At 41.7% G+C, this 21,388-nt stretch overlaps 2 protein-coding genes across 3 annotated transcripts; one reads left to right on the top strand and one right to left on the bottom strand.

Moving 5' to 3' along the window:
* On the bottom strand, positions 1,690 to 7,242 carry LOC8056637 (protein WVD2-like 2). 2 transcript variants are annotated; one of them, XM_021453230.1, is made up of 7 exons: positions 6,769 to 7,242; positions 4,889 to 5,321; positions 4,638 to 4,723; positions 4,342 to 4,438; positions 4,181 to 4,252; positions 3,083 to 3,193; positions 1,690 to 2,371 (listed from the first exon to the last, which is right to left on the bottom strand). In XM_021453230.1, the coding sequence occupies exons 2-7, from the start codon at positions 5,315 to 5,317 to the stop codon at positions 2,084 to 2,086; spliced, it is 1,083 nt and encodes a 360-aa protein (XP_021308905.1). In that variant the 5' UTR covers positions 5,318 to 5,321; positions 6,769 to 7,242; the 3' UTR covers positions 1,690 to 2,083. The 2 variants fall into 2 exon arrangements, with proteins under 2 accessions (XP_021308905.1, XP_002459447.1); XM_002459402.2 differs by lacking the exon at positions 6,769 to 7,242 and adding an exon at positions 6,572 to 6,690 and having other exon boundaries at positions 1,692 to 2,371.
* On the top strand, positions 9,785 to 11,355 carry LOC8056636. The gene has a single exon (XM_021454748.1). It carries the CDS (start codon positions 9,908 to 9,910, stop codon positions 11,165 to 11,167), a length of 1,260 nt encoding a protein of 419 aa, XP_021310423.1. The 5' UTR covers positions 9,785 to 9,907; the 3' UTR covers positions 11,168 to 11,355.

Below are 21,388 nucleotides of genomic sequence, written 5' to 3'. Positions count from 1 at the left end.
ATCACGTGCTAACCGAGCTAGAGGAGAGGACTCATCACGTGCTTGGGGCTTGGTAGTGGAATCGTTTCTCTATGGCCTTGTTTAGTTACCAAAAAATTTTACAAAATTTTTCAGATTTTCCGTCACATCAAATCTTTAGACACATGCATGAAGTATTAAATATAAACAAAAATAAAAACTAATTGCACAGTTTGGTCGAAATTGACGAGATGAATCTTTTGAGTCTAGTTAGTTCATAATTGGACAATATTTGTCAAATACAAACGAAAGAGCTACAGTGCCGATTTTGTAAAATATTTTGGAACTAAACAAGGCCTATGTTTGACCGAGTAATTCTGGTGTTTCTTTTCTTTACAAAAGAAAATTAGTTTGAGCGCCAAATAATTTTCACCGTAGACACGAGCAAATTGAACTGGGTCTGAGCTTACCGAGTTTTAGGCCGTCCATTAACCTTAGGGTGTGTTGAGTTCCTATAGAATAAAAAATACAAAATATCAATTACTTTAATGATAAAATATAAAATACCAATTTTTTTAAGATCATGTTTAGTTCCATCTAAAATACCAATTACCTCATTAGGGCCACTTAAGGCTCTTTTGATCTTTTTTTGAGACCAAAATCTAAAATGGAGACTATCCACTTTTTTACCAAAAATTTTGCATGGTATTTAATTTTGTTATGTAAAGTGATAGACCAAACCTAAAATTTTTTGGGATAAAAGAAGAGCTAAACACCCCTTGAGTCTAATTGTCCAGAAAAATTTTCTCGAGCCAAGTTTAGCCCGAAGTATTTCTTTTATTTACCTTTCCACTAAAAACCAACGAGCAACCCGCCCAAGCCCGGGCCTAGCCCGGAAAGTACCGATCTGATCCATGGGATGGTCGTGGACATGCTTTTTTTACCTAAAATAACCGGCAATTTTTGGTCTGGCTCTGGCCCAAAAAATAATACTTAGGTCTAATAGACTTATATAGCTAAAAAAATTGTCAACGGGGGCTAAAATTTGAACAAGAAGTTCATAGTGAACCGGAGAACGAAGAAAATGATATAGAAGCCAACCATGATGAAATGTAAAACATTTGACTATCTTTTCATATTTATATAGATTAATATTTCATTTAGTACGACAATGGAAGTTTAGGCTTCAGTTAAACAGTCCTCAACTTTATGCTGCTACTCATGTTGATATAGTTACTCACATCCTGCAAAACACCCACTCTCGTTTTTATGCTCAATCCAAAATAGAAATTAAATCGACCATAGGCATATCAATAACTAACAATATTTCATCACAAATAAAAATTTAGAAAAAGTGCAGTGTGGCTCATAAATCAGAGAGTATCTAGAGGCAATAACTCGCTTGTTAACCTTTAACTGACAGTGGCTTGCTGTGTCTAAGTTGTCGATAAATATTCCCTTGGTTTGTTTTAAATTTACTTGCTCCTTTGATATGATGTCATATTCGTTTGAATTTATCTACCGAATATGTCAATTCAGCAGTGTTTTTCTCTCATAACAAATCAGCAAACAGTTATTTGAATAATGTTGGCAGAAAGTATCGCCAATTCAACAAATTAGTCATCTTTATAAAACTGATGAAGCCCCTGTGTACTTTTCAGAAAGTCACTACATGTACTGATCCTTTATCATGTAACTGTTTCAGGTTTCGTACAGATAAGTCACAGCCCAGCTTCCAATTCATAAGGATAATTCATTGAAACATGACCTGACCAAATTTTGCGACAACAATCAGAATCGCTTTGCCAATGCCCACAATAAGTTACAGCTCAGATACAATACATAGGATCTGCGAATGCCGCCACACAATGACAATATGTCACTCCAACAGCTCATCGGCTGCCTGCTGGTTCTCACAGGACTGACTCGGTTACCCCATACAAAACCTTCAACAAATTTACAAGACGGAACAGTGCATGGTCTCTCTGGTAGCCAGGTTCTTACAAGGACAATGCAAAAATAATCCATCAACAAACACACTGTTGTAGGGGCATGAGGCCATCTTTTTGGTGATGTGAGGTATAAATTAAAATGAAAAATGGCATGGGTGTGAATGCCTCATGAGTTAGGTTTGTACAGTGAAGTTTGCGGCGCTTGGCTGTCCCACTTTCTTCATGGAAGCCTTCAGGTCTTCCCTGGATTTGGTGACCCTGGATTTAGTAGCTGATCCCGTCTTTGAAGCGCTCTTTGGAGAACATTGTGCCTTGCTGCTGGCATCTTTGGAGTTGCTGATGCTGTGACGATGCAACCGGCAGCATACTGCACTGCCATTTCCTCCCTCTGGTGTATGAGGGGTGTCACTGCAGCTCTTTCTCCGTGTCAATTTTGGTGACTTGGCACGAGTTGGAGGCACCTGCAAAAGAAAAGGCTAAAAAATGAAGGCTCGCACTAGTGCATGCTAAAAGCAAGCAAGCTTATACAGCTTTCCATTAATTTAATCAACAGGTTACAAGTATAAATTAATGTAAGACATTTTTTAACTGATTGCATATATGTTCATTTTGGTGATTTATATCAGTATTGGAGTAGCAACATTACAAGTTTGTTCAGTGAGAAAATTTTGACATTTTTGCTGACCAAGTCGATGATGAAAACGGCAATCATTTGTTTTGCGAGAATCAAATGAAAAGAGACAATTATGTGTCCAGAAAATTGAAATTTTCAATTATGGACAGACACAAGGAAAATAATGTCATGCATTTGGAAGCCGAGGAATCATGTTGTTTCAAGCATATTTTCCTTGCACAAAAATATCAAGACACTATATGTTAATGTGAGGTATATAAAGAATCAGGAACACAAAGGAACAAAATTGGATAAGGATCCCCCTAACCTTGACTTTAGTGTCTTGGCACCCAAAGAAAAGCAATATATGGAACAACACCAGAGCAATGAATATGAAATTATGAAGAATATCTAAGGAATTGATGCAGCAGAATAACTTATGGAGCTAATTGAAGAGTGAAGACCTAGATGTTTCCTTCAGAATGTAAATACCAATTGAACAATGCAAAAAAAAAGTTAATTGATTAGAATAACACAGCAGACACATGAAATACATTACCTTCTTAAGTTCAACCTTTGGTGGGGGTCCTTCTTGGTAGAAGCTTGGCATGGGTTTTGCTCGAACGACCAAGTTCTTCCTCAGTTGTCTTAGAGCTTCTTCTTCCTCTTCCTAGAAAAAAAGAAAAGGACAAGAAAGAGAAATAATGGAAATTTTAGTTAACCCAAAAAGATTTAATCAAAAAGAGGATCATTAAAGCAGGCTTGGTAAGGAATTTCGTCATCTTGCTGGGAAAAAAACAAAGATTTTCATAAGTTAGGCTATTGCTAAAAACGTGAAAGTGCAATGATGTTTACAAGAGGCATCAAATATGCATGTATGAGTGACACAGCAGAAGCATAGTTAACGCAATCAAGCGAGGTCTATGTGCAGTAACAATATACTAAGAGTAAGCAGGCTTCAGATACAAGCACCCTCAACAACTCCAATACCAGTACCTAAAGTTACCAGGCACTATAATTTTTCCCAATAAAAAAATCAGATTTTGTGGGACAAAATATTCATTATAAAGACAAATCAACTCATGTACACAGGAAACAACTATAGTTTCACAAGAAAAGGCTTAACCAATTTAACTATACTGATTACACAAAGAAGCAACATGCAAAACCTCCTATAGCTGCTATTGTAGCAAACAAGAATGCAGATGGACTTAAAGATGGATAAACCTTCAGAAAAGTTCATTTCAAGGCTTCAAGAATATTTGAAATTCTCTCGTTTCTTGCATTTTACCACACTAACCAAGCAAGATGGAAATACAAAAATCGTTGTATTGATTGTTTCCAACACCTCGAAAAAAATAGTATTTCAGAAGTCAGAGACAAGACAAGACACGACTCATGTAAAAAAAAAGTGAGCTCAGTGAAGTTCAAAATATACCACAAAAAGTGGAGGAAAAAGTAGGTTAAACAAAGTTGCTCCAAAATTCTAATTCCAGTGCTTATAAGAATGAAATTATAGTTTCCAATGCATTTGGACTAATAATTTTGCAAAAAAAAAAAAAACGGGTGGGGGGGGGTGGCACTCTTCATGATGCCAACAAACAAAACAGACAACGATATTCAGACAATACCATAAAATAAACCATAGCAGACTTACCCTCTTTCTGGCCTCTGCTTGGAGTTTCTCCTCTTCCAAAGCCTTGCGCTTCTCTTCTAATTTTGTGTAAAACTGAAGAATCAACAAAGTTTTGATTATTCGACTGGCTCTTTAAAGCCAAATATCAATCATGATATTGCACCACAAAATAACACGTGTACCTCTCCTCTCTTCTCAGCACGATTAGCACAGACGAATGTAGGTGCAATAGCAACAGTTGTCTTCTTAGTTTTTCCAGCTCTTGCTGAAGTTACAGTTCTGTACACAGCTCAGGAAATTGGGGAATACAGATGAAGCAACCTTTTGTACTAACAGTCAGTTATAAAGGCATAGAAAAGTGTTCCGTCCAAAATTCTATGGAGTTCATATGCATAAAAATATAAAAAGGAGACACTAAACAGACAGAACAATAAGATCCACCGGAGAATTCAACTTGATCCATATTTGAAAAGGATACGAAGAAGTGACAGAATATGAGTCCTCTTCTTGACTATGAGAAGTATTGTCCGATTGGAGAGGCTTCCTGGGTGTGACTGATGGACTCTGCAAATCCACAAATAGTACAAAGTTTGTCACTAAAGTTGCCTACTTTCATGTCCAAAAGTTAATTTGGCAGTGCAAGGCAAATAGAGACTGTCTGAGAAACAAAGACAAGTAGATGAAGCCCAAAGGGTACAGTTAAAAAGAGGGTACAGATGACTACCAGACCTTCTTTGCCATGCTTCTTGGTGAGGAGCTACTTTTATCCGAAAGTTTTTCCCCACTGCTGGAGGGATGAGGAATTGGAGCACAATTTCCTGCTCCAGATGACCTTCTTTCAGGTGCAACAGTGCATGGCTCAGGGACAGTATGGCTAGACCCTTGCTGTCTAGCTACTGCACGCTTTGCTGGTGTATTGCTGAGAGAAGACTCCTGATGATGAATCACCTTGGGCAGGTCTGGGTTTACAGACACATATTCCTGGCTGTTGCTGTCCATATGTGAGTTCATAGCATAAGGGTTCTCTTGCCTTCCTGAAGAATCTTCATCATGGCTGCCACTCACAACTTCCTCATGATCAGCATTTCCATTAGGTGGACATATAACTACACAATCTGATTCTTCATCAGTAGACATATCAACAACTTCTTTCCCCATTGCACTGCATTTTTTTATTAAAAAACATATATAAATATATGTGTACAGCAGAATTAGATGGAGCCTTGAAGCGCCTTACGTATCAAATCATATAGAATAATAGAACAATAATAGAGTCAAACAGGACTATAACATAGCGCTCCCATCAATTGTTTATAACTAAGAAAAGAACAACTAATTAATATAAGCATATGCATTATCAATGACATGCAAGCAACTACCCTTACAACCAAGCAGAAAAATCCAACCAACAAATACAGAACAGTCATACAAAAATTGGAGACTTGTGTCATCGGATATTCCTGAAGTCCACATGTAACAAAGATTACACACGTGTTTCTTAAGTCCGAATCAAGAGCTATTGCGTAAATCAGAAGAATTTCAAGATGATTTTGGTACTCTGTCGCTTAGAAGCTTCACATTTAACGCATTGTTGTAGAACTTGTGCAGCATATTTATTTGTTTGTTAACCTTGAATCGAAAGTTTCCTCAGGTGCAATATACAAGTTTACTGAAATGCCAGCCTAGCAAACTCCCAAAAAATGAATTGAAACGTAGCTCCAACTTGGCCATGGTCATGACAAGAGCTATATTCCGATTTCTTCAAACAATGCACAACGCGACAATGTTTATTTGCACGTTCAAGATTGCAGAATGCATTTATTATTAACTTCACCAGGCAATAAATACCAGCAAAATTTGAATATTTTGTCGTATATACAAAACTCGCGGGAAGCGATACAAGATTTTTTAGCGGGAGCCCTTACATCATGGCCACTAAGACAAATGATAAATTCTTCACAGTGCATAGCTTAGAATCAACAAGCTTTATTTACAAACAATTTTGAAGAATCTGCAGGATGTGACATTCGAAATATAAAACTAAGCACGGTTGAGTTCAACAACACAACTAGAAACATTTCAAAAAGAACCCTATCGTAATCAGAACACGCCCATTGGACAACCATTTCACAAGAACACGAGTGCACGATCTTGAATAATCAGTCAACGCCCCTATTCCACAATTTATTTAAGGATCCACGCTAATGCCTTATCCCATTGTTTGCAGGGACGCCAACTCATTACCCAGTTAATGCCTTCCACGCAAGCTACAAGCCTACAAACCAAAACGATTACCGGCCATTTCTAGCACTATTAGTTTAGAGAAAACCAGACATTTCAGCTACCACACGATGAGGAACCATTCGAGAGCCGCGAAACCCTAATCCGCGCCCCCACCAGCCCAAAACTCACCCAAGAAATCGCGCAAATCACCGAAACCATCCGCACGAATCGACACACCAAACCACCCGGATCCACCACGCAGCTCAGAAACCCAACAAGCGCAAAGGCGCAGCCACCGAAACGAACACCCCCCCCCAACGCCCACAACAGAAAGTCAGAAACAGGATAATAACAGCAGAGAGAGAAGAGAAGGTCAGCGCCATTACATGTTCCCGGCCGTCTCTCCGGGGAGATCCCAGCGCCGCCTCGCCGCGGCCCCGGGGTCCCCGCCCCCGCCGCCGTTGGCCTCCGCCGTGGTGCCGACCGTTGGGTGCCCGGACAGTCAGCTCCCCCCGCGCCGCGCACCTCCCGCTCCCACCGACTGAGGAGAGTCAGCGGAGAGGCGTCCGCCGACCCCCCGCGTCCCCCGCCTCGCTTCCCTCGCCGCCCCCACCACCGGCCACCGCGCGTCGCCTCGCTTCGCGCAGCCCCCTCCTCTGCCTGCCTGCCTGCGTGCGCTCGTGTGTGTGTGTCTGGGCGCGGGTCGCGGCCAGGCGGGGAGGGGGCGGTCGGCTGTTTGTGGCCTTGTGGGGGCGGAGCGGAGGGGGCGCAGGCGGTGGGCCCGGCGGTGAGGGTACCGCCCGCCCGGGGCCACGGGCGGAGGTGAGGAGCGTGTGGGACCTGAGGCCCGAGGGTGCCGTGCTGCGAGAGGCAGAGGCAGAGGCTGGGCTGGGGGGTGACCGCGGTGTAGATGATTTGGACCAGCCACGTGGCAATTATAGGTTAGAATTAAAATTAAATAAAATAGGTTAGTTAGCGCAATTTTTTATTCAAGTTATCACATTTTTTTCCTGTAATAATAATGGATAAAACTGTTAGCTGCTAGGAGACGTAAATTGAGATTTCCCCCCCCCCCTATTTTTCTATGTGATGATTATTATGTATAGTGTTTTTTTGTTGCGAAAGCATGATGCGTCAGCGGCAACGAAAACTGACGTCTCAACTTACTGGTAGTAGTAGCGCATTTGCATGCCCCTGCATTTCATCATTCAATTTGTTGGTGGTTGCTGCGCAGGACCAAATGGACCATGCAACACACTTATGTGTGCTCGTGTGGTTCTTTTCGTAGGTGATGTGTCTCGAAAGTGCATCTGTGGTGCGTTTCTGGCACATGGGAAATAATGGTCGGTCGGTCCTGATTTTTCAGGTTTGTTTGTTGTCAAATTTGCATGCTTGCTGCATAGCATCGAGTTGGAACAAGTTTTTATCTTTGCTACAATAGTACGTCCAAGTTAAGAGGTGTTTGATGGGGGGGATAAAATGTACGTAAGTATGATAGTATTTTCGTTTTATTTGACAACTAGTGTCCAATTATGAACTAATTAGACTCAAAAGATTCGTCTCGTAAATTATCCTCTAACTTTTTTTCAAATAGTATATATTTAGTACTTTATGCATGTGTCCAAACATTCGATGTGATAGATGATAAAAAAAATCACCTGGAACCAAACAGTGCCTTAAGCAATGTTTTTGGGGCGTCGCCTAGGCGTCGCCTAGTCGTCGCCTAGGCGACAAGGCGTGCTGGAGTCCATGGGCGTCGCTGGCGCCACGACCTGCACGGGTAAGGCGTCCGCCTAATCGAATTAGGCGTCGCCTAAGAGTAGTTTGGCGTCAGGCGGACGCCTTATGCCATGCCACGAACGCCGGATGCCAAATCGCTGGGAAGGGCGCCAAAATTACCGTGCTCCCGCGGGAAATCGACCGCACACGCGGGAAAAGGACCGCGCTCGCGGGAAAAGGCGCGGGAAATCGACCATGGGGGAACTAGATAGGCCGCGGACGCGGGAAATCGACCGCGCGCGTGCCATTTACCACGACTGCAAGCGAGGTCGAGGGGAGCGGAAAAGAGAAGGCGGCAGGCAGACCGAAGACCTCGAGCTCCGCTTGGCTGCTCGTCGTCCACCGGCGGGTCGCCCTTGCCGTGGAGCCGGCCTTGCATCTCCGCCTGGCCTCCGCACCTGCCGTGGAGCCGCAGTCGCAGTCCGCTCGTCCGTCGTGGAGTCGCAGTCCGCTCGTCCGCCTCCAGTCTTCGAGCCCGCATCTGCTCGCCCGCCTCGAGTGTCCGCCTCCATCGGCCGGTTCAGAGCTGCAGCTGCTCACCCACCTGCGCCTCCGCCTGGTGCCGTGGTATGTCCCCTGCCTCCTCTGTCCTCTCTGTCTCTGGTCTCCCAAAGGCCAAATCTCCTTGACGTGTACTCTGTTTTTCTGAATATAGAATGTCTGGTGCAGTCGTGCTCTGTTTTTCTCTGAATATTGTATGTCTCTTGCTCTGCTTTTGATCTGAATGTATATTGTATGCCTCATGCTCTACTTTTACTCTGAATGTTGTATGCCTATGACTTGTGCTCTGCTTTTGCTCACGCTGCATGTCCTTTGCTCTGAATATTGTATGCTAGTGTCTGCGTATGCACTGAAATACTTAATATTGTATGACTCCACATACACTGCTATGGAGTACAGCACAAAGCACAACTGCAAAAGGGTCTTTCTTTGATTAGTATATAATGTCTGCCATTCTGTTTGTGTTCTTTCTTTAGTGTGCAATTTTACAGAACATAAAGAAGACATTTGCTTTGATTAGTATGTTACTTTCTTTATTACAGAACCTCTTTATGCCATTTTCCTAATGATGTTCCTTTCTATTATGTAGCATCCAGCAACATGGCAAGCTCAGTTGAAGCACCTGATTATGATCCCAAGACTGATCTAGCAAGAAAAGCAAAGTCCAATGATCCAGGCTGGAAATATGCCTACTGGCAGGACCCTGCTAGGAGAGACTGGATGACATGTATCCTGTGTGGACATGAGGGTTCAGGAGGCATAAAGAGGTTGAAGCAACATTTGGCTGGTGGATATGGAGATGTTGTCCTTTGTTCAAAAGTTAGCACTGAAATTAGGAAAGAGATGGAAGCTTACTTGCAAAAGAAGAGAAGAAGACCTTTGTATTTGGATGGTCTTGTGGAGGAGGATGAAGAACCAGAAGATGAAGTTGTGGAGGTGTCAGCAGTAGATGCACAAGCAGCAGCAACAGATACAAGACCAAAAGTGGCTGCAAAAAAACCAAGTTCTGGGACAGCCGCCAAGAAAAGGCATGCTATCTATCAATTCAAAGCTTCAGCTCCTAGCAGTGTCAATTCAACACCAAAGACACCAAAGGCAACAAAGTCAGTTGTTGCTATGCTTAGAAGAACACCTGAACAGATAGTAGATCAAAGGCGTGCAAAGGACTTTCAACCCACCATTGAGTCCAGCACAAAGACTAAGGAGGAGAAGCAATATGTGGATTTACAATGGGCACTATGGTTCATGGAGTGTGGTGTAGCCTTTAATGCAGCAAATTCAAGGCAATTTGAAATTGCCTGTGAGGCAACAGCCCAATATGGTTCAGGATACAAGCCTCCAACTAACCAGCAGCTTGGTGAACCTTTGCTTCAAGAATGTGTTAAGGTGACAAGTGCCATGAGGAAGGACCATGAGCAAGCATGGAAGCAATATGGTTGTACACTAATGTCAGATGGATGGACTGATATGAGAGGACGTCACTTGATTAATTTCCTTGTGAACAGCCCTGAGGGAACGTATTTTCTAGAGTCAGTTGATGCATCAAATCAAGTCCATAGTGCAACAATGCTTGTTGATTTGCTACAGGAGAAGATTGAGGACATTGGAAAGGACAATGTTGTTCAAATTGTGACCGACAATGGTGCTAACTACAAGGCTGTTGGTAAGATCTTGATGGATAGAATTCCCACACTGTTTTGGAGTCCTTGTGCTGCACATTGTTTGGATCTGATGTTGGAAGAAATTGGGAACCTGAAGGCATTCAAGAAACCTATTGCACGTGCTAGGCGTGTCACCACATTCATTTATAGGCATGGGAGGCTTCTTAGTGCAATGAGGGCTCAAACAGGTGGGACTGATCTTGTTAGGGCAGCAAAGACTCGATTTGCCACATCATTTCTGACATTGAAGAGTTTGTACAAGAACAAGGATGCCTTGAAGAGCTTGTTTGTTAGTGAAACATGGACTGGGAACAACTTGTGTACAACTGCAGCAGGTCAACAAGTGCAAGACATTGTGCTATCTACTGAGTTTTGGAACTCAGTAGAAGATTGCCTAAGAGCTTCAGCACCACTGTTAATTGTTTTGAGGGCTGTTGATGGTGATGAGAAGCCTGCAATGCCAGAGGTCACAGCTCTGATGAATCATGCAAAAGAGAGGATAAAGCAAAGCTTCAATATACAAACCAAGCAGGGCCTGCTCAAGAAAATTATGGACATTATTGAGAAGCGTTGGGTGAACCAAATGGATCATCCACTGTATGGGGCTGCACTATATTTGAACCCAGGAAAATTTTTTCCTCTTCTAAAAGCTAATGACGATGCCACTGTTGGGCAGTTAAGAGGCTGTTTTATTGAAGTGCTTGGAAGAATGATACCAGATGTGGAAACACAAATGAAGATCAATAGGCAGGCCATGGAGTATGAAGAGCAACGTGGTGATGCCTTCTCAAACAAAATGGCAAAGGAAAGCTATGACAAAATGAGTCCTCGTAAGTGCTGTTAATCTCAGCTTGCAAATTTCAGCAACTTAATTGCATTCCAAACTCCTAATATGTGTTGTACTTTTCATCCAGTTGATTGGTGGCGTTCTTATGGTGGCCGAGCCATTGAACTACAAAGACTTGATAAGCGCATAGTTAGTCTTTGTGCTTCATCATCCGGTTGTGAGAGGTGCTGGAGTACCTTCAGTCATGTGAGCATCCTCGTAAATTGTGATTAACAAATTTTATTTAGATGCATACAATCTGATTTTTTGTTTTGCTTCCCATCTGATTTTTTTGTTTGTAGATGCATACAAAGAAAAGGAATAGGCTGCTGCACAAGAGATTGAATGATATTGTGTTTGTTTCATACAATCGGAAGATGAGAACAAGATTTCAGCTTATGCGTGAGAAGGCAGGCAAGAAATATGACCCTTTGGTCATTGAGGAGTTCAATTGGGACAATGAATGGGCTGATTCATTGCATGTGTCCATTCCGAGTGCTCGAGGGTCTGATGCTGTTGATGAGCTCACATGGCAGCATGTTGATGAAGCCACAGGTGCATCACAAGCACTGCGGGGGCGTAATCTTCCTAGGAGAGCTACTGCTACTCTACATTATAGTCGTTCGAGAAATGTTCCTGTTCCAGCTGGTGAAGATGGAGAAGAGGAAGATGAAGTTGAAGACCCACATGATGATGCGGAAGTGAGCGACTGTGAAGAAGATGGCAATGTTCCTGCTACTGAACAAGACAAGGCTGCTGATCCTGATGAGTTTGATGATGGATTTTGAGTGCTGAAACAAAGATTTGCACTCTTGCTGATGGATTCTTTTGTGTCCTGCACCCTTGCTGTACTTTTGTGTTGTCACACACTCCTGTTGTATGGCTGTGGACTGTGGTGTAGTTGACTTAATTAGTATGCTGTAGAGTTCAGCAGTTTAAGTTTGTGGACTATTTGAGACAGACTATGATGTCATTTGTCATGCTCATGCATGAACTAATGCTTGCTAATTTGTTATTTTGCCTCTTGTGTATTGTTTCCTATTTAATTCTTAGCAAATAGCAACTAATAACATGTTTGATTGCTGAATTCTGTAATTGTCATGCAGGAGAAGAGCTTTTGGAAGGGAAAGGAAGGAACTTGGGATCAAGAATTGGCAACAAACAAGGTATGTATGTGCTGCACTAGTATATAAAAATTCTAGCTTACAACGCCTTACAATGTGTGTATGGCGTCGCCTAGGCGTCCGCCACAAACGCCTAGGCGTTGTGAAGGGGGTCGGGCGCCGCGCCACGCCGCGGCGCCTAAAAAACATTGGCCTTAAGATTATTCAAGGTCGCATTTGGTTTGGTTCTGCTTTGATTTTGTCCATCGTGTATTGGCTGATCGAGGACAAGTAGAATATATACGCTAGACTACTAGTTTAGTACGAAATTGAGAATAATGAGCCTCGTTTATGTGAAGAGACAGTAGCATCGAATTAGCACAACACCAAAAATAGAACCAAATCAAGCTGCTTTGTTTCGTATTTGAGAGTACATGTTTGGTATGGAAGTTCCCCTTGAACGTTAAATCAAAACATGCATTTGTTTCAAATAAAAAGATATGTATTTTTACCACAATGTCAAAAAAAATCAAATAAAAAGTTATGTCCAAAAAGGGTGCCCTAGAAAGTTATATTTTTTTTTCAAGTAGGCCATTCCCTTAAACATCAAATTTTGTCGGAAAAATGAAATAAAAAGTTATGTGGTCAAACCTAGAACAACAATTAGTAGGTTGTTCCTATCCATTAACCATATGAGATTAGGTCATGTTCTGTTTTTAAATAGGATCACCCTGTCTCATATTTGGTTCAGTGGATAATGTTGTCCTAGTTTGATAGTAGGGATGATTGGGATAGTGGGATGGACGCCAAGGCCTTTTATCATTAGCCACCGTGAGTGGTATAGGCCACTCATATATATCTTTTTCCTCATGTGGATCTTACTACATTCCTTCATGCGGTGGCGCTCGCACGCTTGCCCTTACCACCTTGCCACGTCCACCCTCATGGCGCCACCCGTGCAAGAAGATGGAACTATAACTGAGAGAAGCCATCATGAGTGGTATAGGCCACTCATATATATTGTCTTCCTCATGTGGATCTTATATTCCTTGCTGCGGTGACATTTGCACGCTCGCCCTTACCACCTTGCCCACGTCCACCCTCATGGCGGCACCTGTGCAAGGAGATGGAACTATAATTGAGACAAGCCATCGTGAGCTCGGTTGAAAGAGACGAACCGTATGTGAGTTAAGTAGCCATGCTTGCTCATCATCCTATCCCCGACTCACTCACCTGTACTGTCACACCAACACCTGCCACGATGACTGCACTCACCTAGAACGGAGTCAATAGACACATTCTTGAGACAAAGTGGGGGCATATACTCATGTTTTGGTTTTCAAGAGATGGATCCAACCTATATATAGAGAGACTATTTCCTTTTTAAAATGGATCCATCCCACTTGATTGTAAACAAACACCCCAAGAAAGAAAAAAATATCCATCTATTCCATCGTGGTTGGCCTTCAACCAAAACATGTGCCAAGAGGGGCCCTATTTTTGTCTCCTCGTTTGGTTAGGATAGGTTAAAAGATATAGTCAGTGGCGAAGCTAAAGCAAATTAGAGGAAGGTGCACCTAGCTTGTGGATGCATAAAGATTGATTGTAGGGGTACATATATGGTGAAATTTTAACTAAATCTATTGTTTTTGAATTTTTTTTTTTGGGGGTTGCATTTGCACCCTCGAGTCCAACTCAGCTTCGCCCCTAGATATAGTTAAGACAAATCCATCCGCCAAGTCCTTAATATCAAGCTCTCGAACGCCAAAGTAATCGCCGAGGAAAACAAAGACTTGTGATTACGTACTTTGTTGGCCTATAATATAATATATATCCTGTACATATATAATACGCTTAATCATGTTTAGCTAACGAAAACAAAGCAACCGTTAACTAACGCCAGCCAGCCAGCCAGCCAGCCGGGGCAGCGACTCCCGTTCCGTACTTCCGTTCCGTTTCCGCGCACGCAGCGGTGACCCGACCCACGAGCGCCCACCACTCAGTGCACACGACTACACGAGGCAATCGAGCCGCGGTCCATTCCCCACCGCATGCCCATACTACCCCACCTCACCCGCACTGGGCCCACGGGACATCGGTCCCACAGGTCATGGAGGAGACTGCAGGCGACTTCGAGTCCTCCTACAGGCCATACTCCACCACGGCTCCTTTGGATGTTTCAATTTCAATCCGTGCCACCTCAGCGCGCTAATCGCGACGGAACTGACGTCCGGGAGGCGCGGCGGGCGGCTATTTACGCGCGCCGTACGGTCGTCGTGCCCCCACCGGGACAGATCGGGGCTGTTGGCGCGCCAGCGGACGGCTGAGATCGAACGCACCGGGCAACCAAGGACTCGGTGGGTGCTGGCGCTTTTGACCCCCCCGCGGGTGTTTTGGATTTGTATTGGTGCGGTGGGTCGCGGATCCTTTGCGGCTGGCTGGGCGGCCGTCAACGTCCAGGGCGTTGGAAAGTCAAAAAGGACCGGAGGAGACCTCTCGCTAGCCTCCGACCGATCCGCCGGCGCAGTGGAATCCGGATCGGATCCTCTCTCTCAGGCTCTCAGCTCGCCTTTGCTGTGCTCGGTGTTCTGTCCAGCCATGATGATGATGATGAAGGCCTGATGCTGGTGGGCACGTTGGGGATTTCATTTCACACGAGCAATTGCTACGGGACATCTAAGAGCATCAGCAAGAGCTTCGCAAGAATAGCAAAGCTGTTGGAGTTGCTCTAACCGCAATAATGGCCGGGGTTGGTGGTACTAAGAGCATCTCCAAGAGCTTGGCTAAAATTAGTAGCCAAATTCTAATGTTTAGCCATTTTGTAAAATAGATAACTTGTTAAAAAAGAAGAGGTTCACAACAGCCTTGCTATCAGATAGCTAGTGTCAGTGGTTGGCTATATATGGCCAACGAAAATCAAGGGATAGCAAACTTTCTATTTTACAAAACCAAATAGCACATCTGTTGGAGCCTATTTTTCTATAATAAAAATTCTAAAAGGCCTCCATAATAAGAATAGCAGAGCTGTTGGAGTTGCTCTAAGGGCCTTATTTAGATGCATCTAAAAGCTCAAAACTTTACAAGATTTCCCATCACATCGAATCTTGCGGCATATGTATGGAATATTAAATATAGGCCTTGTTTAGTTTCCAAAATTTTTCAAGATTTCCCGTCACATCGAATCTTGCGCCACATGCATGAAGCATTAAATATAGACGAAAACAAAAACTAATTACGCAGTTTACCTGTAAATCGCGAGACGAATCTTTTGATCCTAGTTAGTCTATGATTGAATAATATTTACCACAAACAAACGAAAATGCTACAGTAGCGAAATCCAAAATTTTTCTCAAACTAAACAAGGCCATAGATAAAAAAAGATAACTAATTGCACAGTTTACCTGTAAATCACGAGACAAATCTTTTAAGCCTAGTTACTCTATGATTGGACAATGTTTATCAAACAAAAACGAAAGTGCTACAGTATCAAAATCTAAAAAACATTTAGATGTAAACAAGGCCTAACTACCGCACTTAACCGTCGCATGCCTGAGCCAAAATTGCACTCGATCATTGGCCTTGTTTAGTTTATTTTTTTTCTTCAAAATGGACACCGTAGTATTTTCGTTTGTATTTGACAAATATTATCTAATTATAAACTAACTAGGCTCAATAGATTCATCTCACAAATTACAATCAAATTGTACAATTAGTTATTTTTTTATCTATAATTAATGCTCTATGCACGTGCCGTAAGATTCGATCTGAGAAGGAATCGGAAAAATTCTGTATTTTTTTTTGCATGAGGACAAGAATTAATAGTGGAGATTATTAGACTGAGGTTTTTCGAACCGATGCCGTACGTGCGTGGTAGCCACTAGAGTTGGAGTAAATCCAATCGTGTGTTAGCTTCCGGGGAAGGCAACGAGGGGTTCTCCACATGTCGCTTCCAAGTAATTGGGAAAATGATGTTTTTTCCTTTTCGTATACTTGTGCCAAAATGATGAGTTCGTATGGACGTTTTCATTGGGAAGCAGTATGAGTTGCGTACGTAGTCTCTTTTGTCACGTCCGGTACTTCTTCATTATTAAGAAAAAAAATGGAAAAAGACGCCATAGCAATCTAGGACGTGAGGGCAACGGTATTAATATCTCTGAGTGATAATTATTTTTGCTCGTACTTGAGATGATAATGAGTAGCATAGACGGTACAAGGACGTGCCGAAATTAATCGTTCTTTGTCCTTTGATGAAGATGACATTGTATACCTCACGTGATGCAGCCATAACAAGTTACCAATGTGACCGATGGTTTAGTACGTAAAGTTAAGTTTTATAGTTGAACCTTTTCGAAAAGTGTTGATCGTGGTGAGGATTGGCTGCGATTTTGTCGTTGAACTATTGCCATATTGTCGGGTTATTAGTAGGGTTAGTATTGATTAATCACGGCCATTGTCTTGATGAAGTTTTGCATTTTTCTTTATACAATCAAACTAATCCATTAACTAGTGCTGCATCTAAAAGGCACGAACACAGCAGTACCTTTGTACGTCTCCCTATTCTCATAAAACTGACATACTGAAGTAGCTGTCTTTTTCTTGCTCCAACAGTCCCTAATGCCATTTTTTTTATGGTCACCGATATATTTTACTCATCTTCCCTTAAATAAAGAGGTACCACCCCTAACTACCACGTTTTTAACTATCTTTTCTCCTATACACGGGTGGGACCTACCTATCATATAGCTATCGGGAGAGCTATAGTATTGGAGTATTGTTGTGGCAATTTCTTCAATAGTCACAAAATAATATTAGGTTATTATCCCAATACAAATATCTTAAGGATAAGTTATCAGGACAATGATGGAGATGCTCTGAGGGGCTTTAGGCCTTGTTTAGATGTGATTTTTTTTGGATTTCGCTATTGTAGCAATTTCGTTTGTTTGTGACAAATATTATCCAATTATGGACTAACTAGGATCAAAAGATTCGTCTCGTGATTTACAGCTAAACTGTATAATTAGTTTTTATTTTCGTCTATATTTAATGCTTAATGCATGTGCTACAACATTCGATGTGACGAGAAATCTTGAAAACTTTTTGGTTTTTGGGGTGAACTAAACAAAGCCTTAGTCCTCTTACCAAGTTCTCCATGAAAGAGCCAAAGGAAGAAGAGTATAGAAAGAAAGATAAGCTAGTCCTCACCACCCCACCCTCAAAGGACCATTTCCTGCATCCGTTTTTATGCTAACACCATATAGTGGCAAATCAAATACCAACATGACTACCAATGTTCATAGAAAATTAGGAATCAATGAACGCCTGATATTTATGTGAATAAAGCTAAATATTTATGAGAATTAAGTAATATAAAAAAATAATTGTAGTTCCCATAGAGACATCATCATTATCTCAATAGCGTCTAATTATTGCGTACTTGATAGATGATAATGAGTAGCATAAACGGCATAAGGACGTCTCGAAATGAATTGGTCTTAGTCCTTCAAAGATGACATGTATACTTCACGTGATGCAGCCATAACAAGTCAGGCAATGTGACCGATAGTTTAGTAAATTAGTCAAAGTTTTATAGCAGAACTTTTTCAAATAAGTATTGATCATAGTGAGGATTGGTTGCGATTTTGTCGTTGAATTATTGCCATATTGTTGGGTTATTAGTACGCCTAGTATTGATTAACCATGAGCACATTGTCTTGATGTAGTTTTGCTTTTTTTTTTCTTTATAGCCAAATTACTAATCCATTAACCACTAGCGCATCCCGAGAGACACATAATGGGCTTAAATCGTCCTACCAAGTAGAGCTATGTGAAATATAGGGAGGAAGAAGAGGCAAGAGTATATACAATGGAAGATGAGCTAATCCTCACCATTCCACCCTCAATAGACCATTTCCTGCATCCGTTCTTAAATACTCGAATGCCTTATGCTTAACACCATACCGTGGTAAATCGAATATCATCAACATGGCTAAGATTTGTGCCAGTTTATTAGAAAATTAGAAAATGAATAATATAAAAAATATTTTTAGTTGCCATGGAGATATCATCATTATCTCAATAGCATCTATTAATTATAATCAACTGTAACATTTGGATCTAAGAAATCGGGATGTTATCCCTCTCTAAAGTATCCCTAAGGTGACGTTGCATTGGCTTGGTAGCGATAGCCGAGAGATATGAGTATGAATTCGAAATTCACTTGGGTTTGATCAATGGCGCGTGCACAATTCTTAAGGAGCAGATTCTGGAAGGATCGATCCTTCTGCGAGATGACGTCAGGTTGGTCCGTTGATGGAGACCCCCAACAGCCCGAGGGGGCCCCACATGTCAAACGTGGATACGTTGGCTGTCCTTGCGCGCCAAATATATGGATGAGTAATCTTTTTGTACTTGTCGGTCAAAAGAAAATCTCTCATCTTTAATTTGTGCACGCCTGCACGGAGTTGATTAGATCAGAATTGGAAACAAATTTGAAACTTTGCTCCTCTTTGCAAAGCCAGTGTCGGCATGGGATCGTAGGGGATACGATAGGGTATTTTAATTGAGTTCAACAAGAGCTTAAGGCCCCGTTCACGAATTAAACTTTAGTTTATGTCACATCGAAAATTTAAACATATATATAAAGTATTAAATATAAATTATTTATAAAACTAAAAACTATGAATTAAGACTGATTTTCGAGACAGGTTTTAAGCCAAATTAGTCTCTAATTAATAACAAGTTAATCCCTAATTACTATAGTAAAAATGTGCTAATAATAGATTAATTAGACTTAATAAATTTGTCTCGTGGTGGTTTACTGACGAATTCTATAATTTATTTTTTTATTGGTATCCGAAAACCCCATAAACCACTCCATGTAACATCCGATATGATACTTATTAAACTTTAATCCCTCCAACCAAACATTTTCTAAACCAGGTATCAAACCCCACAAATCCAAATAAAAGACGTCCCTAAGGCAACCCAAAGTTAATGATGAGTGTGGTGGAGCTTGGGCTAGGGACGTGAAACTTTGCACATGTACGCAGCAGGACTTCCTACGAGTCACAACCATTGGTCCTTCCAGGTATTTTTATTTATTTTTTATTATTGTTTCACAATTGTAGCCTCAAGTTTTATATTTTTTTTATCTTGATTTCTATTTAGAATTGTGTGAAACTTAAACTAGGGGAAAAATATTGTTATTCAGGTTTTTTAATGTGTATCTCTGAAATGAAACCGCAACGATAACACGAACACTATAATAATATATAAAATTTACTTTTTTTTTTGTTATCTTAGGTATATTCTTTTCTTCCTTTATCTCATTAAGCACCACACTATGTTCTCTCGCATGGAGTTATAGTTTTCTTTTTGATGGCACCAACTTCTATGTGCTCCAGATGCTGCTGACTTTCCACTCCATTCAGATCCCTAAAGCCACCCATCCCTAATTGCCCAAGACATACGGCCTACCACACCATCTTTGAGGTCTACATCTCATCCTACTACCCCTAGAGACTTTTGTACATGAACATGCTCAGAATAGACCATTATGCAAGGTCATGATATTGCTTGACCACCTGTTGGGGTGTCGTCTGGCTGTTCCTAGTGATCTACATCGGTGGTATTAGCCCCATCATCTGACACCCCATCACCAACATTTGTTAGCGAGTCGCAACATCACGACCATGCGTGGTGGATGAGCTCGTCGTGCGGTAGATTCACCACCACATTCACCTAGCAGCTCAGCTTCGCACACACGAACGCGCGTGAGCCACAACGACAATACACTGGCTATCAACTAGACCACTGATGCACTCACCAATGTCAATGGTGAGGTCACATCCATGTAGCTGCAGGCGCTCTACATCTTCTCGCTCTACATCTTCCTGGGTGGCGAGAATAGTGGCATGTCACCACAGCAGCTAATGTGGTGCATGGAGACCATGTTTGACGAGACACGACCCTCCCACCCTTGGGAGAGGGAGTGTTGCTGCGACAAAAACACTGCGGAATGGGGAAAGTGGTGGGTTTGCGATGGCTGGGCCACCTTGCCAGTGAGGGGCAGTTGCCACGGTGAGAAGAGTTTGAGGATGATGGTTTAAGAAATTAGTGTTGTATCCCTCACTGAAGATAATAAAACAATAGTTTTACCCTTAACTGAATATAATTAAGTAACAAAATCCAAATATGGACCACTCTATTTATTCGATTCTTTTTGTTTTGCTTTGTTTACGAAATGGAATGAATTAGTATGTATCACCACCTCTACGACAATTGAGCCATTCCTAATATTTGTCTTCAAGCCTTGTTTAGTTCACCCTAAAAACCAAAAAAAAATTCAAGATTTTCCGTCAGATCGAATCCTGCGGCACATGCATGGAGCATTAAATATAGATAAAAATAAAAACTAATTGTACAGTTTGTCTGTAAATCACGAGACGAATTTTTTAAGTCTAGTTATTTTATGATTCGACAATGTTTGTCAAATAAAAACAAAAGTACTATAGTGTCAAAATCCAAAACCTTTTTGATCTAAACAAGGGCTAAACATGCTTAAATGCGTTTGTCTACGGTCTTGTTTAGATGCAAATAGTTTTTGGATTTTGGCACTGTAGCAATTTTGTTTTTATTTGACAAATATTGTCTAATTATGGAGTAACTAGGCTTAAAAGATTCGTCTCGTGATTTACAGGTAAACTGTGCAATTAGTTATTTTTTTATCTATATTTAATACTTCATGCATGTGCCGCAAGATTCAATGTGACGGAGAATCTTGTAAAGTTTTGGATTTTTTGGTGTATCTAAACAAGGCCTACGTACGCAGGCGCAGGCAAACGAGACAGCGGTATGAATTGGGCCGGGTACGTACATTCCCGTGATCGACGCGTACGTTACGTACTAGTAGTATCTATAGGAGTACCTCATGCAGCGTATAATTGAAGGTGTCAGTGTCACAAACATGGCGTGCCGTCCTCTTGTGGTGCCCACATGACCATGACTTCTATTCCATGAGCCGTCGGTTTTCAGCGAGGTGTACGGGCACAGACGGACAGAACCTGAGAGGAATCCTGCTGCCACCTCGTCAGAGCATAATCACCGGAGATCCAGGGGTTGCCATCTTCAGTACAGT

The sequence above is a fragment of the Sorghum bicolor genome, chromosome 2 (genome assembly GCF_000003195.3).
Source record: "Sorghum bicolor cultivar BTx623 chromosome 2, Sorghum_bicolor_NCBIv3, whole genome shotgun sequence".
Taxonomy (NCBI): domain Eukaryota; kingdom Viridiplantae; phylum Streptophyta; class Magnoliopsida; order Poales; family Poaceae; genus Sorghum; species Sorghum bicolor.
This window is presented reverse-complemented; position numbering and strand designations above follow the sequence as displayed.

Bases quoted from the DNA above. Each gene is read 5' to 3' on its own strand.
- LOC8056637 (XM_021453230.1), bottom strand. From the start codon at position 5,317: ATGGGGAAAGAAGTTGTTGATATGTCTACTGATGAAGAATCAGATTGT. The intron at 4,724-4,888 runs GTCTGGTAGTCA...GTGGATTTGCAG, and splicing joins CAAGAAGCATGGCAAAGAAG to AGTCCATCAGTCACACCCAG. The intron at 2,372-3,082 runs GTAATGTATTTC...TTTCTTTTGCAG, and splicing joins CAAAGGTTGAACTTAAGAAG to GTGCCTCCAACTCGTGCCAA.
- LOC8056636 (XM_021454748.1), top strand. From the start codon at position 9,908: ATGGAGTGTGGTGTAGCCTTTAATGCAGCAAATTCAAGGCAATTTGAA.